Source organism: Callorhinchus milii, unplaced genomic scaffold (assembly GCF_018977255.1).
Source record: "Callorhinchus milii isolate IMCB2004 unplaced genomic scaffold, IMCB_Cmil_1.0 Scaffold26, whole genome shotgun sequence".
NCBI classification, from domain to species: domain Eukaryota; kingdom Metazoa; phylum Chordata; class Chondrichthyes; order Chimaeriformes; family Callorhinchidae; genus Callorhinchus; species Callorhinchus milii.
The window spans coordinates 7,376,985-7,393,068 of NW_024704767.1; the positions used below are offsets into that span (position 1 = coordinate 7,376,985).

A 16,084-nucleotide genomic window follows, 5' to 3' on the forward strand; every position below is an offset into this window, starting at 1 on the left:
CACACACATAAACATACACACACACATAGACACACACACATAAACACACACACACACACATAGACACACACACACATAGACACACATAGACACACACACATAGACACACACACATAGACACACACAGACACATAGACACACACAGACACAAACACACACACAGACACAAACACACACATAAACACACACAAACACATACACACACACATAAACACACACACACACACATAAACACACACACACATAAACACACACTCCCTAAGTCGGGGGGTGGTGGCTGTATGGGAGCCCAGGATGGCTGCTGCTTGCGCTCCACCCAAATTGGAAGGTTTTATCCTGACCGAGAGACTGGGCAGTGGCACCTATGCCACTGTGTACAAAGCCTACAGGAAGGTGAGGATCAACAGAGGGGTTGTCATTGGGGGGGTGGGGGGAACCTACAGTTTGGGCATTGTCCTAAAACAGAGAGACAAGGGATTGCTTATATGGTTTCAAACCCCAAAGCAAGTTTCGAGATCAATCATGAGCCCCCTTTGTTTTCTTTTAAACAATCCAGTGGTTACAAAGAATTTGTGGAGTCCCGTAGCGTGTTGGTCAAAGCACTTGCCTCGCAAGCGAGAGGGCTCGATTATTGACCACCCGGACAGGTCAGAACTTTAGGAACGTTTCCTTACTCCACACGCCTCTGTTTACGCCTCTGACCATTTCCCCCCTGCTCGGGTCATGACCCAACTGTGCAGCGCCTTGGGACGTCCTCCTGACGTGAAAGGCGCTTTATAAATGGAATCTTGTTGTTGTACCTGGTAATAAGTAGAAACCCGGTTATCCATTAGGCCTGCCCCCCTGCCCTCTCTCCCACACTCTTTTATGGAATCAATGTAAAAACCTTAGTAGTAAAAACATTTAAGGGACACGGGGAGAGAACAGGAAAGTGGGATTCATTTCATTAGAAGAAAGACAATGTAGCAGTGAAACAGACACAATGGCTGAGTGGCCCCTTTCTGTGCAGAAAATATTTATGTTTCTATTATTTATTGTTCCACTTATTATAATAATAATATAGATGGACCAACATTGTCTTTTCTGGTCCTCTATGCTCTTATGTCCCATTCTGTTTAATTTCCTTCAATGGCTCCTCCATATTTCAACAGGCTAACAATCGCGAGGTTGTGGCTATCAAGTGCATCAGTAAGAAGAGTTTGAACAAAGCTTCGGTGGAGAATCTACTGACTGAGATTGAGATTCTGAAGACTGTCCAGCACCCTCATATTGTACAACTCAAGGATTTTCAGGTGTGTTTGCCATAAGATGCTGTAGGCATGGTAATGTTTAAAGAGGTCCAGACTGAATTGGATGTTTTTAATCAAAAATAATAAGATCTTTTAAAAAAAATAACCAGCAAAGTGATGGTCTGTGTATTGAGTGATTGTTGGTGCTCTGTAATCATCCGCTGTAATCATCCGCTGGTACCTGAGAGCAACCCAGTTTAATTTGCATTCAACTTCTTTACGCTGGCTTGTCTGGTTTCTGCTCCCTGCTTCCCTCGCATTGTTGGGACTTGATGTTCAGAGACTCAGGCCAGTTGCCTCACTTTCTGTCACGACAAAAAAATCGCTGTTTCCCTGCCCCGTTCAAGGTCCCTCATTTATTGAGTCGTGCAGTGAACACATCCATGACCTCAAGATCAAGAGCGTGTGAAAGTTGCCCTTTGTGGGACAGTTCCAGAGCACTGGAATATTTAGAGAAATTCCTGGGCAATCAGAGACTTATGTGGAGATGGGAAAGAATTTTCCTTCTGTCTTGGTTTTCCCACTGGGGGTGGCGGGAGGTCTTGGCTTCTTAGCCAGATGGCTGCACAAGTTAACAACTCGTTTGATGGTTTGATCTCATTCCCTCATTGCTAGTGGGACAGTAACAACATTTACCTGATCATGGAGTTTGCGGCCGCTGGGGATCTCTCTCGCTTCATCCGAAGCCGCAGGATTCTCCCCGAGCGAGTGGCACGTCGCTTCCTTCAGCAGCTCGGTAAGAAGGGAACCGCTTTCATAAGAGAACTCGCTTTTTTATAGCATCTTATCACATCGAAAGAGCTCATGTGCTTTACTGTAATTTCCTTTAAGTTTCAGGTCTGTTTTTTTCTAGGCAAACGTGGCAGTCATTTTATTCATAGCAATGTCTCATAAATAGCCATGAAGCACACGACCAATCCATCTGGAAGATTGTTGGCCAGGACATCATGCAAAACTCTCTTCTCTTTTCGAATGGTGTTCCATTAATGTCCAAATGAGGAACAGGCTGATGGGACCTTGGTTTAACTGCTTAACCCCAAATACGACACTTTTGTCAATGTGCAGAGTTTCCCAGAATGGCACCAGAATATCAGATAATCTGGGAGCCCAAGTCTCAAAGTGGAACTTGAACCTTCTGCCCAGTTGTTGGTGTGTTCTAGCTGTTCAGATGGGCATTAAAGGTCTTGTGATACAATTCAAAAAGAGAAGGGAGATTTCTTTGCATCACCATAAGTGGCTGAGCCTTTGGTCATTATGCCCCAAGCTTTTCTCCCTACCTGTATCCCTCTGCCTCACCCCTGCTCTATCAATCTTTAAATCCCACCTTAAAACATGCCTCTTTGACCACATCTATGGTCACCTACTTTTTCTCGGCATCCTACCACACCACTACAAAGCGCTCCAAAGTGTTATCCTATGTGAAGGGAGTTCTAAGTTGGTGTATTTTCCCTTTGTCAGCCTCAGCTCTTCAGTATCTGCATGTGCGTAACATCTCTCACCTTGACCTGAAGCCGCAGAACATTCTCCTGAGTTCCGTGAACACACCTCACCTCAAACTTGCTGGTGAGTAATCGTGTCTCAGGATTCCTGATCTTTAATCAGACTCTTGTCTGTTGCTCACTCCCCGCTCCCTTCTCTCTTTCATTGCAGGCTGAGCCTTTAGGCCCAAGCCCCTAACCTCTGTAACTCATTTCCAAAACCATATTGTGTTGCTACCTCTCTTCCTGCATTTAAAACTCCTCCTAAAGCATATCTGCTTGACTGGGACTTTGGATCTAATTTCCCTGGTTACAGCACTGCCTTAATCAAGTGCTTTGAGATAACAATTTGCCTAGAGGGGGCATAAGAGAGTGATGTCAGATTGATTCATTTTACTTTTGGACTGGTCAGATGGAACAGCATTCCCCATCTAGCCTCATGCATGAAAAATGGCCACCAGAGCGAGGTATGATAATAAATAAATAAATAAATAATAATAATCCTTTCATTTGATATAGCGCTTTTCACGTCTTCTAGATGTCTCAAAGCGCTTCACAGAATATATTGTAAAATGAATTCACTGTAAATTTGCAGGCGAAACCCGGCAGCCAATTGCGCACAGCAGTGTCCCACAAACAGTTGTGATAGAGCACCTGTAAAATCGTATCCCAGCAGAATAGAGGAAGGGGAGAGAATTGCTCAATGAAATGTTATTTTTGGTGTCGTGTTTGCTGCACAGACTTCGGCTTTGCATTGTACATGTCCCCATGGGATGAGAAGCGTGTGCTCCGAGGCTCTCCTCTGTACATGGCTCCAGAGATGGTGTGTCAGGAGCAGTACGATGCCAGGGCTGATTTGTGGTCACTGGGAGTCATTTTATACGGTGAGTCAGAAATGCAAACCATTTCCATTTCAGCTTAAATAGCCCGGTATCCGTTACCTGTAGCTCCTGTTGCTCCCACTCTGAACAACTTATTCATACTACTTTGTATATAGTTCCTCAAGAAGAAGTGGCATAAGCCTATTGGGCGACTGCTTAGCTAGTACTTGTCCAGCTGGGACTGTCCTATCCATTGGGACTTGGCTTGAAGGGTGAGGTTGTGTTAACAGTACGTGGATGAGTTACTGCCAGCCAGTCAGCTCAGCCACAGAGGTATTCCCCTCTCCCAGGGTAAGGTAATTTAACTTAAATAATTGCAAAGGTTTGCAGAAGAAGGCTAATTGGCCCTCAGGCTTCTGAAAGAACTATCAGTGTAGGCCCTTTCTGCACACACCTTTTATACTTATCTTCTTCAGCCACTCTGCCCCCAACCTCTGGAATTCCATCCCCCAATCACTCCGCCTCGCCCCCTCGTTAGCCTCCTTCAAGTCCCGTCTCAAAACCTTCCTCTTCGACCATGCCATCGGGCAAGCCCATTCTTTCCTTCCCTTCTCCCTCCCTGTAAAGTGAATTGACTGTATATTTTGTGGGCGAAACGCGACAGCCAATTGTGCACAGCTGTACCCCACAAACAGTTGTGGATTGAGTGACCAAATTATTATTATTTTTCTTTCTTGAAGGGATTATTATCAGGCATGTGGAGTAAGGAAACTTATATATTGAATGCAAGGATTATCATGATTATTATTGTTATTATTATCATCTCGTTTCAGAAGCCTTGTTTGGACGTCCTCCATTTTCCTCAAAGTCATTCAAAGAACTGGAAGCGAAGATTCGCAGCAATAAGCCAGTCGAGGTATGGGAAGCACAGAGGCAGTTCCCTGTATTTCTCTCACTCATATCAGACTTGTGCAGCTGAGCCCAATCCCATCTTCACATGAAATCCACACAAGTGCAGTGCCCCGCGGGAGGGGAGGGTATGGGGAGCTCCAGGCAACAATCAGGAGCGGCTTATGGTTGATTTATTTTTAACCCTCTTCCCCTTAAACAATCAGCTGACTCACAGGTATAATATAGAACCATAGAAATTTACAGCGCACAAGGAGGCTATTTCTCTTGTGTCTTTGTGCCTGTCCTGGCTTTCTGAAGAAGCTATCTGTTTAGTCCCAATTCCCTTCCTTTTCTCCTTACTCTTCTTTATTTATCGAATTCCGTCTTAAAAGCTAATATAGATTCTGCCTCAGGGGTAAAACTATGTCACTTGATCCCAATAAACCATAAAAGAAAGGATGGTGTTATAAATCCTGCCATCAGGTGGCGATTGTGCCCAAGTTTTCAGTGTATTTCACATCTACGCTCACTGGAAAGGGTTTTGGTATAGTTATCTATATTTGACAACTGGGTATCAGTCTATTGGACACTATCTTAGATTGCAGAATTCTGGTGCAGTAAGAAGTGAGTTAATCAGGCTGGGATAAAGGCATGTGTGGTTGAAGTCCATATGGATTTTACTCCATCGACACGCTTTAGAGTAAAATCCACATGGACATCCACTTTCAAGCATCAAGAATTTGGCAAATGATTGAATTCGGGCATTACGGAAAACTAACTTCAAAGTTAAGGCTGTATTTAAGAATTTGCCACATTCCGGACGCTTTAAAACGTTACGTAAATAGAATGAAGCAAAATCTGGGTAGAATTTCTCCCGAGTGGTTTGCAGAAAAGAGGTGAAATTCAGCCAGTTTTGTACTTGCCCAGCTGGAAAAAAATAGCAGTTGTCTTTATATAGTATCTATATATATATATGAAAAATCTCAAAGTGCTTCACAGGTAATCATTGTTAAGTGTAGTGACTGTTTTTGCTGGTAATTTTTTTTAAAAAAGCATTCTGTTATAAATTGAGGTCTTTGTTGTTGAAATGTTGCTCTCTCTCTCACTCTCTTGCACTCACGTTCTCTCTCTCTCTCTCTGCTGCTCAGTTTCTTGGCCGTTAACACGGTGGTTTAATTTCAGATCCCCGCAGGAGCTCGAGTCTCAGCGGACTGCAGGGACCTGCTCGTTCGGCTCCTGGAGAGAGACCCTGAGCAACGCATCACCTTCGAGGAATTCTTCACTCACCCCTTCGTGGATTTGGATCACATGCCCACAGCGGAGAGTCTTGAGCAGGCGGTATGGGGCTTTGGGCCTCTGTATGCGCGTGTAATGATAATATCCCTGCATCTGTGTGCTGTGTGTCAATTTGAGCAGAGACATTGTTATCAGCATGACCTCAGTGGTCTGCTGGCTCATGTATCTGATAGAAGGAGGGGAGGGGAGGCGGTTGCTACATTGATGAAGGTGCCATCCTTCACATGTGACTTTAAACCAAGGTCACGTCTGCCTGGTCAGGTGGACTTTAAAGATCTCTCGGCACTATTGGAAAAGAGAAGTAATTTTGTTCAGGCCAAAAGTCTTCTCGATTAATTAGTTGTTCATTTGTCAAATTCGGTTGGGGGCAAAATGGCTGCTAAGAGTTTTTTTCACAAACAAATCAGTAAACGTGGCCAAAAATACCGTCAAGGATTTTCACCTTCTAAAGGCTCTGCAATTGCAAATTCTTTCTTCCTTTCAGACTTTGTTGGTTGTGGAAGCAGTGAAGAAAGATCAGCTGAAGGATCATGCGAGCGCTCTCTCTCATTACTGCAAATCCCTGGAATACTTTATTCCCGCTTTACACTGTGAGTTTTTGCGTCCCAGTCGCCGAGGTGCTTGGCGCTCGAGAGGATCATTTCAGCGAGAACTGAGCCTAGGTTTAATCCCTGGCCTGTGTTGAGTCAGATGATCTCAGCCAGCCCAGTGGTTGGGTTTGAATTGGTTTCAGAGGCGACTGGGCTACGAAAAAGGGAATTATTAAGCACCTCCCAGTTTGCTGGAAGGTCAGTTGAGAATAGGATTGTCTTGTCTTGGATTACTCATCAAGTGATGTTAAAGTCACATCTATATCTATATCTATGTGAAGAATGATCACTTGGCAGGTTGGTCAGAGTTGGACTGTACTGATATGTGTGGGGGTTTTTGGTGGGAGGGGAAGCATCATCCTGTTTTGTGGTATGTTCTCTATGGCCTTGAACATGCTCAGAAAATCCAAGATAATAAATTCCTTCTAACCCCTTTTTTTGTGATTAATTCACCAGATGAGACTGACACTCGACGTAAGGAGGCCATCAGGTCAAAGGTGAGAAAGAGATTATATCTGGTGTCTGGAAACTCCATTGGCTTGTAAGCAGCATTCTCCCTCCTCCCCCCACACACGCACAAAAAAAAAGATATAGAGGTGAATTTAACATCACTTGATGAGTAATCCAGACTGAGAAGAAGAAAAACAGCTTCCAAACCTAAAGGGCAACATGCACTGGGAGCTTTCTCTGCCTCAGTGGTTGTTAATCATTGTGTTTCCCCCTTTCCTGTCCTGCTGCTCTCACTGGGCTCTGGTCCACATGTGCCCTCCAATGCTTCAACTTACTAACCTTTCTTCATGTGTCAGTTAGCAGGTCTCCATTGAAGCTTCCATTAGGAAGGCCAAGCCCTGCCTTTTGTTTTCTGCAATTGAGGGAATGCGCTGTGTGTCAGCCTCTTGCTGATACCTCAGGATTGCTGACTGGACTGTCTGCTGACTGTATTTTAGGGATAGGCTAGTACAATATCAGGTACTGTAAGGGTTTTACACTATTTTGACCGGAACCAGTTTCAATGCTACACTTTTGTGCTTTTCTCTTCCGTTTGGTTCCCAGGTAAACCAGTACATCTCCAGGGCTGAGGAGCTGAAAGTACTTGTTGCACTGAGCAATGAGGCCAGTCTGGCCCAGGCCAAATCAGCCAGGGATCGTTTAAAAGGTAAAACAAACTGAACGTTCCCTTCACAGCTTTCTAAATGTGCAGAATTTTCTTCTCCAAGGGTTTCCATACATCGCTAATACCTATTGAAGTGCAAATAATACGCACTGGGGTATGGTTCTACAGACACTGGTTCACCTCCGACACCCCACCCAGATGGCCACGATTCATATGTGACACTGTGTTATCAGGCCACACAATTGGAGAGGGCCTGACCTCTCCTCACTGGCTGCCACACATGCACAACCAGTGCAGGGCACTGGAGAAGGTTGAGGAACTCTGCTGGGTCTCCTCTCCCTAACCCTGGGAAGGCCGGGACCACTTTAGTCTCCCCATCCAGCAAACTCAGCATGGACCAGGAAACCGAACTAGCCAACTACCAAGCTGCTGCTCTATCCAGAATGCCATAGGGGCAGCCCCGCTGTCTCCCTTATTGGCTTCCTTTACTTCCTGAACTAGTAACTTTTCACTCTTTTTTCAGAGATGTCCAAGGACAAACCAAGGCTCTTTGTCGCCCTCGAGATGGCATCTGCTGCTGTTGAACAGGTCAGGCTGGGAGGGCAGGACGGGGCAAAGGGTCGGTGCAACTTTACTCTCATAATAGCCTCCCAACAATAATAATAATAATAATCCTTGCATTTGATATAGCGTTTTTCACATCGGGAGGACGTCCCAAAGCGCTTCACAGAATATACTGTAAAGTGAATTGACTGTATATTTGTGGGCGAACGCGGCAGCCAATTGCGCACAGCAATGTCCCACAAACAGTCGTGGATTGAAAATGACCAATTTATTATTGTTTTTGGTTTTGGAGGGATTATTATTAGGCTCTGTGTGGAGTAAGGAAACTTGCCCAAGGTTTCGCCCTCTGCCGGGAATTGAACTCAGGTCTCTCACTTGCAAAGCGAGTGCTCTAACCACTGAGCTACAGGACTCCACAAGATTCAATGCTAGTAGGAACTTCCTTTTCACACAGAGTACTAGATGGCCACAACTGCCATAGGATCTGTATCAATTGTATCTATCGATTGTATTTGTATCGATTGACTCCTTTGAAACAGAATATGTTCTTGGTCTGTGAAAGCAGAGGGTTTGATGGGGTCAATAATGTTCCTTCTCATTCCATTCCTCCCCGTCGCTCTGACAGGAAGAAAAAGGCGGTGACTCTGGCGATACTTTGGAGCTGTATCAGCAAAGCCTTGGAGAATTGTTGCTCGTGCTGGCTGGTAGGTGAAGTTGGTGGAGAGGGGAAAGTATGTGATCTGTAAGTATTATCCATTATACAGCCCACTCCAGTGTGGGATCATTGTGGGCTGGTGGGACCCTGGTGGCTGTGATGTGAGAGTATTTTCTGTTCATTATTCATTTACCCCAAGAAACCAAATGAGATTCAGTGACAAAATGACCTTTGTTTGCAAATCTAGGCTTGATTTGAAACCCACACCATTACAAAAGCCTAGATTTCCAGAGACTTCTTTCATCAGCTCGGGATTATCCCCTATCTCTCTTCTCCACCATAAAGGTTATTTTTAAAATTAATTTCACCAGTCTCAAACTGGTACAAGGACCCACTGGCATTCAAACACACAACATTCCCATCCCAGGCCACTGCTCCAAAGACAGCCATCTCTCTCTCCTATACCTTGTTTCAATTGCAGCATAAGGTTTGGAGACGCTCCCTAACTCTAATTGTGCTGAGTCTTCGTAGACACCACAGAGCATTGGGAGTAGCCTTGACATGACCGGTGGAGGCTGGAGCCTGGGGCACTGGTGTGTATAAGATAATGATGGATTCTTTCTCTAATTACAGCTGAGCCTCAGGGTAAAAGAAGGGAGCTTCTGCATGCTGAGGTGAGTGGAATTGCTGTTTAACCTACACACAGGAGTACATTGAATTGTCTGACAGAAGTTGAAAATTGATAATGCGTTGTATTCCTTATTTATGAAACGTGAATTGTGTTTTGAAATACCCCTTTCTTCCTTCCCCTCCAACTTCTGTATAATGGTAGTGTCAAATCCAATTGACGAGCTCTGGTTACTGACATCTTGGATTCAGACTTAGTGGGCATGAGTACTAAATGCCAGTCTTTCCTAGCTCAGGGGATAAACTCAGAAAGAAAGGGGAATAATTGCCTAACTGAGCCAAAAGTGGTCCTGCTAACAATGAATCCAAGGTAGCAGTGGCCAAGGCTTTTCAGCTGGATTTTTACGTAACCATTATTCACTGGTTCGGGGGACAGTATTTCAAAATGGATCTTAATTGTGTCGCTAAATTGATTAATTAATAGAAACATGGTTGTTTGTTGAGATGCCAGTGTTTTAATGTACACTTTCTAATTTCGCTTTCTGATATTTTGGCAGATTAAAAGTATAATGAAGAGAGCAGAGGGCATGAAAGAACAGCTGAAGGTTTGTTTGATGTTAATTTCCCAAGTTAGCTCAAACCCCCCCCCACCCCAGCCCACCCTCCATACTGTCAAGAGGCTACTAAATTGATATCCAATAAACAAATCATTTGCAGGATTATGAGGAAAAGGCAGGTAAATGGGTCTGAATGGTTTGCTCTGTCAAAGAATTAGCACAGGGCTAATGGGCCGAGTGGCCTTCCTCTGCGCTGTGAATGAGCTGTTAAACTGTTCCCTCTGTGTGTTAAGGTGGTACAGATGGATATTAAAAATCCAGTGGTGCTGTTTGGAAGAACAAGGAGTTTCTCCGGTGCTTGGCCATTCCCTCCTTGTTCAAACTCACAAAAAAAAAACACATGATTGGCATTCATCCCATCGCCTCATGTCCCTGGCATGTAGAACAGCTGTGTTGTATATGTCGCCAGCCTTCAAAAGTCCCTTGCTCTGTAGAGTGCTTTGAGATCTTGTGATGAAGCGCTGTATTAAAGGCGAATACTATTGTGTTTGTGTGTGGCTGAGAGTTACAATGAGCTGTCAGATGTTTGCTAATTCAAATTTTTACTTAATTCCTGTTCTGTTTAAAGATCAGAGAATCTCTGAACGAGGTCGTGTCTGTGGAGGGGGATGCTTGTCAGAGTCGGTCAGAAGCAGTGAGTATGAGGGTGCAGTTCTTGTGATCGATGAGGGAAAAAAATAAAATTCTCCGATGGATGAGCGGGTAAAGGCACTGGCATGGTGCACCATTGGGCAGAATAAACCAGAAGATCGTAGAGTCGAATCCCCTGGTCTATACTGAGTTAGCTGGCCTAAGAGGAGGCAGCATTTGAGGCTACAATTGGTCTCAGTGACCTGAGTTATAGAGGGGAAAATTAGCCAAGATTCCTGCTCCTGATCACTCTCCAGAGCCTCCCTGCTGAAGCTGCTGGTGGGGAAGTCATTTAAGCAGAGGAACAGGCCTGGGTTTGACAGGGATGGGACTGACATTTTACTGAGAAGTGAACCCGGTCTCCTGCTAACTGACATCTCTGCTTCTCTGCCATAGAAACATAGGAACAGGAGTAGGCCATTCAGTCCCTCGAGGCCGTTCCGCCATTCTATAAGCTTATGGCTGATCAGTACCTCAGCTCCAATTATCTGTCCTTGCCCCATATCCCTTGATACCCTTACCTAACAAATATAAATATCTATCAGTCTTGAAAATTTGAATGTTTGAATGGATCCAGCATCCATTGTAACATTGTCACCACCTCCAGGTACAGTTGATGTGATAAGTATAGAATGTAGCACTAAATTGACCTCATTGGCTTATTCCTTCCACTATGAATAGGCAGCTAAATCATTCTATGGCTCCTTTTTTATATAAAATGTCACCGTGGACGATTGATGAGACAGACTGCAGGACAAAGAAGCGGGGAGGTCACTGCAGATCACTGGGGATGCACTGTGGGCTGAAAATAAACTGATTTCTCTGCGATCGGAAGCACCCATTGCTAAGGTTTAATTGAAATTGTCAAGAGTTTAACAGGAAAGATAAGTGCATTAATTCATCACCACATCTCTTCATTAAAACACTGCGTTCTGTTCTGTGCGAGACACCTAACAGCGGGAGTTCTGCACAAGGTGCAACATTGTTCTTCCTTTGAATCATCTAAAAGTGCTCCCTGTAGGCAGGTAGTATAAGCTGGGGGGAAGGGGCCAGCCTAGCTGAACCCCAATCCTGCCCCCGACATACACAGACACCTTCCAGCACGGGGCGATGCTTCACTTTCCGGAGATTGACCAAAGCAAGGTTTTTAGAAGAGTTTTGAAAGTTGTGAAAGGCTCTATACAAATGTCATTTGTTGTTGTTGTTCAGGGACAGGATTTAGGGAGAGAGTTCCAGAGAGCGAGACACTGGCTAAAAGCTCATACACCATTGGTAAGGATGGAAGGGGGTAGTTTTCGGGGTGGAGGGAGACGGTCCTGGTACCTAATTGAAGTGGAATTGTCGTGCATTGCTGACAAGTGTGTGGTTGGTAGGTTATTCCACTTGAGCAGAACTGTTATCTTCCTACTGCCTCCTGCACCTAATTCATCTCCCTACACGTAAGGTTTCTGCATAAACTTATGCTGTCCATGTGTGTGCCTGTCCAGAGTTTAGCCTGGGATTCTCTGCTCTTCCCCCCCACGCCCCCTGTGGGCTACAAACTCAATTTTCTTAACACCAATCGTGCTGCTGGTTTAATTGGGAATAACTGCAGTTGAAACGTAAATGCACTTCAAAAGCCTCTTCTCTCTCTTCCTCATCCTTCCCTCCCCCCAGCCCAACCACCCCCCCCCCCCCCCCCCCCCCCACCCACCCCCGTCCTTCTTAAAACATCTGCATCGTGTCAATTCGTAAACTCCCCCGGGGCATTCTGAGCAGCCGACAATGCCTGAACTCTGACATTGTCTCACTGTCAGCACGGCTAGTCACAAAACAGTTAGCTTTGTGGCCAAGGCTGAATGGTCAAACAATAGCCTCTGCCCCAGCTCTCCACCCACATACATCCAGTGACTGCAGGTGTCAGGAAATGCCCTATTCTCAGTAAAAACGAAAGGGGTGGGTGGGGAGGGGGGTGGGGGGGAGTTGTGGTGATGCGGCCAGTACTGTATTGCCTCTTTTGTGCGATGTTCTGGCAATAAGGAAAAAAATTGACTCACCAATTTCCAGATGTCGGGATTCTGGTAAGAAAATATGGATCTCCGTTGTGATTTATTCCTGAGGGAATCTAACAGCAGCCGTTTGCTAACAGTGGCATTCTTTTCATTCTGGGGTTATAACTCGATTTCCCATCTCAAGCACAGAATGAGGAGTTTGCTGGTGTTAGCAAACTAGACATCACCCCCACACCGCCAATGCACCCAATACTGATGTGTCTCACACTCTCTGAATTGTTCCCCAAATCCCTTTCTTTGCCGTATGTTATAAGTACTATAAAAGTGCAAGATTCCCCCTTCAAAACTCTTAAAATTTCACTCACGTATATACATAGCCAATACACTTTACCATATATTCTGTGAAGCGCTTTGAGACATCTTGAAGACATGATAAGGTGCTATATCAAATGCAAGGATTATTATTAGAATCCTTTCCCTTTGATCTTGCCTTCAATTGACATTCTCAAACTCGCCCTGATCTGTGATCCCCACCGTTTTTGTAAAATGCTTCTAGATGATATTCCACTTGAAAGACAGGTTATAACCGCAGGTGTAATTATTCCTGTATGTGTCTAATACTTATATGCATTTATTTATTCATTTTACTATATTTACCTGTGTGTCTTGTTTTGCATTTCCTATCCACATTGGGGTCTAATTTGAGATGTTCACAAAGGTGATTTGTTGGGTTAACTGCAAAACACGGTTTGCGAATATCAGATTCACATACAAGAGATTACAGATTCCCAAGTCGACAAAGCCTGGAAAAAGAAAGGCCAGAAAGTAAAACAAAAAACGAAGTTGAAATTAACACTGTAAATCTGTTTTTCAAATATAGCGAACCAGAAAACTCAGAAAAGTAGATGGGGGGGAAGGAGGATAGGCCACTCACAGATTGTAGAATTCTGTTCATGGGAGCTTAAGAAAAAGCAAAATCGGATGAGGCAACAGTGGAAAAAAATGTGAAAACTCAGTAACTCAGAGCAAAGGGACACTGGGGATTGGCGGTGGGACAGATGAAATTAAGAATGTAGCAGACAAGAAGAATGGGAGGTCGGAGGGGTTAAGAGGCTCATATCTGGTATGAATTACACCCAATAAGTTGAAGCCAATAAATGGTAATGGACAACCAGTCTTGATAACCATGAATACCAAGTTCCTAGGGAGCTGAGAGGTAGCTTTCGAGGGTGGGTTATGTTGGAGGTTTAAGTGGTTGTTCTGGGTGTGATTTAAGTTGTGTCTATTAAGCTGGAATGCACTGTCTGTATCCCAAATCTCATCTGGTAGAGTGTATCTTAGTGTTCTTTCTTGGGAACGTGACATCTTTAGGACCCAGGAGCAAGTCCCCTTGACTTTTCGAATTGTGTCACAGCATTCCGCAGTGTCTTCTGGATTTCTGCACATACTTTCCTGAGAACCAGGAGGAGGATGTTTGTTCATCCCATGGAAAAGTCTTACATTCCGTCTCAAGTTGGAAGTGAACTGTTTTCTGCAGTTCATTAAAAAAAATCCGGCTTCCCAATAAAAACTCAATTTAAGAATTTTCAAAAATTTTGCACAATCTTAAATTTTAAGACAAATGGCCTTAGAAGCTCAGACCAGATGCAATTTGAGGTCTTTTGATTGTTACCCAAGGCCCTTGCTGAAAAGTGCGTGGGTGAGGATAGGATTGGTTTGGCTGTGTTGCAGCCCACAGGTAAATAACCACAGCCTGGGCTCACGAGTAAATAGTCACTTGTGCAAGATACTATAGGCTGTCTGTAGCCCCCACCCGGGTATGAATCAAAAGAGGGGAGGAAATATTCAAAATCTAAGTAATGAAGCCCGCCCCACCCCTTCCCTTCCGTATATTAAGCTAACAGTACAAACTAACACTCTGTTGCAGTACTGGTGTGGGTGCTGCATTGTCAAGAGGTGCCATCCTTTGGATGAAACATTTAAACTGAGGTCCTGTCCACCTGTTCGGTTGGATGAAAAAAATCCCACCACACAATTCGAAAAGACGAGACACTTTCTCCCAGAATCCCGATCAACAGTTCTCCAGATAAATTGGTCATTTGGGAAGACTTTTCTTTGTGTAAAATGGTTGCAGGCTTTGCCTACCAATACACAGTCACCAAACTTGGTGAAGTGTTTTGTGACCTTTTTACTTTGTAGGCATTGCATCAAATGCGAGGATTATTGTTGTATTTTTTTCTGTTTTAATTCGTAATTTGAATTTATTTTTCAGCCTGTTCATTGCAGTGATGACTCGGGGTTGAGTGGAATCTCACTGATCAGCCGTGGATGCTGTGACCTGGTCTGAGCTCGGTGAAATGCACAGAGTACGGTATCACGGTCAGTGTTTTACCAGAGAAAAGTCTGACCATCACAAAGCAAACGGGCACCAGAAATATTACCGGTAGAAACGAATGGCTCTAATACAGGGTGATCTCTAATGAAATTCCTCTATTTAAGAAACAAAAACGTAGTGAGGAGCTCCTTCTAGGAACTGGAAGTGCGTCACACCAACCTATGGGAATTCCGCTCTGAAAATAGAATGCAGCGAACGGGATTCCCACAGTCAGTGTGATGTACTTTTTTATTGAGGAATCCCATTAGCAATCACTGCATGTTAGGCCCCAGTACAAGAACTTTTGCACATTTAGGATATCAATGCATTAATAGCTCGCAATTCTCAAATACACTAACATATACACCACCCACCCGACTGCTGAAGGGTAGCAGTAATATTTCATATCAGCCTATGTTAGGCTTTGTTGTTAAAATTCACTTTCTTGTATTGCTTTTGTAGTTAAAGTATCTGTTATTGTAGACTAGAATCCAATCAGTAGCCACAAGCTCCATTGTGGTCCTGACAAAGCTACCAGAGTTAAGTTAAACATCATTGACAATTTAGCAACGTGTGTGAATTTCTGTACCTGCTTTCCTGAGGATTTTGAACAATGACCTTCCTGTAAATGTGTTGGATTTTACATTACATTTGATGCAGAGTTCATTTGGGGACTTGCTTTATTAATGTTAATCCAGGCGGTAAAGTAAATTGACTCAGTGTTCAGGATTGATGCCACCGGGCAATTTAATGCATTTGATTTTTACCGACTGAATCAGTCTGTGATTGTATTTAATTTACCATTGATTGTTGGAGAAGTTGATTTAGAAGCTGATGTGAGCAAATAATTTGATGCTTTCCCAATATATATTAAAAAAAAGGTTACCTTCACGTTGACATGATTCTGTCGTATTGCTCAATTCAAACCATCTTCAATTGGACAATGAGCTGATGAGCGGTCTACACATTTCACAAAGTCTACTGATAACATACGCCATGATGGGGCAGTGCTTGTTGCAACAGAGTTGATGCAGTCAAGATTAAGTAACAAAGGGCACAATATACCAATAACAGCAGATATCTCAACCATCTCAGTATTAACCATACATTGAGGTAGAAGCTATAATAGCCTCAAGCATTCTCATGA

At 44.0% G+C, this 16,084-nt stretch overlaps 1 protein-coding gene across 1 annotated transcript; it reads left to right on the forward strand.

The window, feature by feature from the left end:
- Positions 1-219: 219 nt before the first annotated feature.
- ulk3 (unc-51 like kinase 3) lies at positions 220-15,828 on the forward strand. Its single transcript, XM_007908150.2, has 16 exons — positions 220-393; positions 1,152-1,292; positions 1,905-2,025; positions 2,748-2,852; positions 3,508-3,651; positions 4,422-4,504; positions 5,662-5,817; positions 6,260-6,365; positions 6,822-6,862; positions 7,419-7,521; positions 8,003-8,067; positions 8,669-8,747; positions 9,332-9,372; positions 9,883-9,930; positions 10,511-10,576; positions 14,836-15,828. The coding sequence occupies exons 1-16, from the start codon at positions 295-297 to the stop codon at positions 14,908-14,910; spliced, it is 1,473 nt and encodes a 490-aa protein (XP_007906341.2). The 5' UTR covers positions 220-294; the 3' UTR covers positions 14,911-15,828.
- The last annotated feature ends 256 nt before the right edge of the window (positions 15,829-16,084 follow it).

What these genes read in the sequence shown, in the direction of transcription:
- ulk3 (XM_007908150.2), top strand. Translation starts at nt 295, where the DNA reads ATGGCTGCTGCTTGCGCTCCACCCAAATTGGAAGGTTTTATCCTGACC. An exon ending in TCGCTTCCTTCAGCAGCTCG is followed by an intron (nt 2,026 to 2,747) that starts GTAAGAAGGGAA and finishes TCCCTTTGTCAG; the next exon opens with CCTCAGCTCTTCAGTATCTG. An exon ending in CTTTATTCCCGCTTTACACT is followed by an intron (nt 6,366 to 6,821) that starts GTGAGTTTTTGC and finishes TTAATTCACCAG; the next exon opens with ATGAGACTGACACTCGACGT.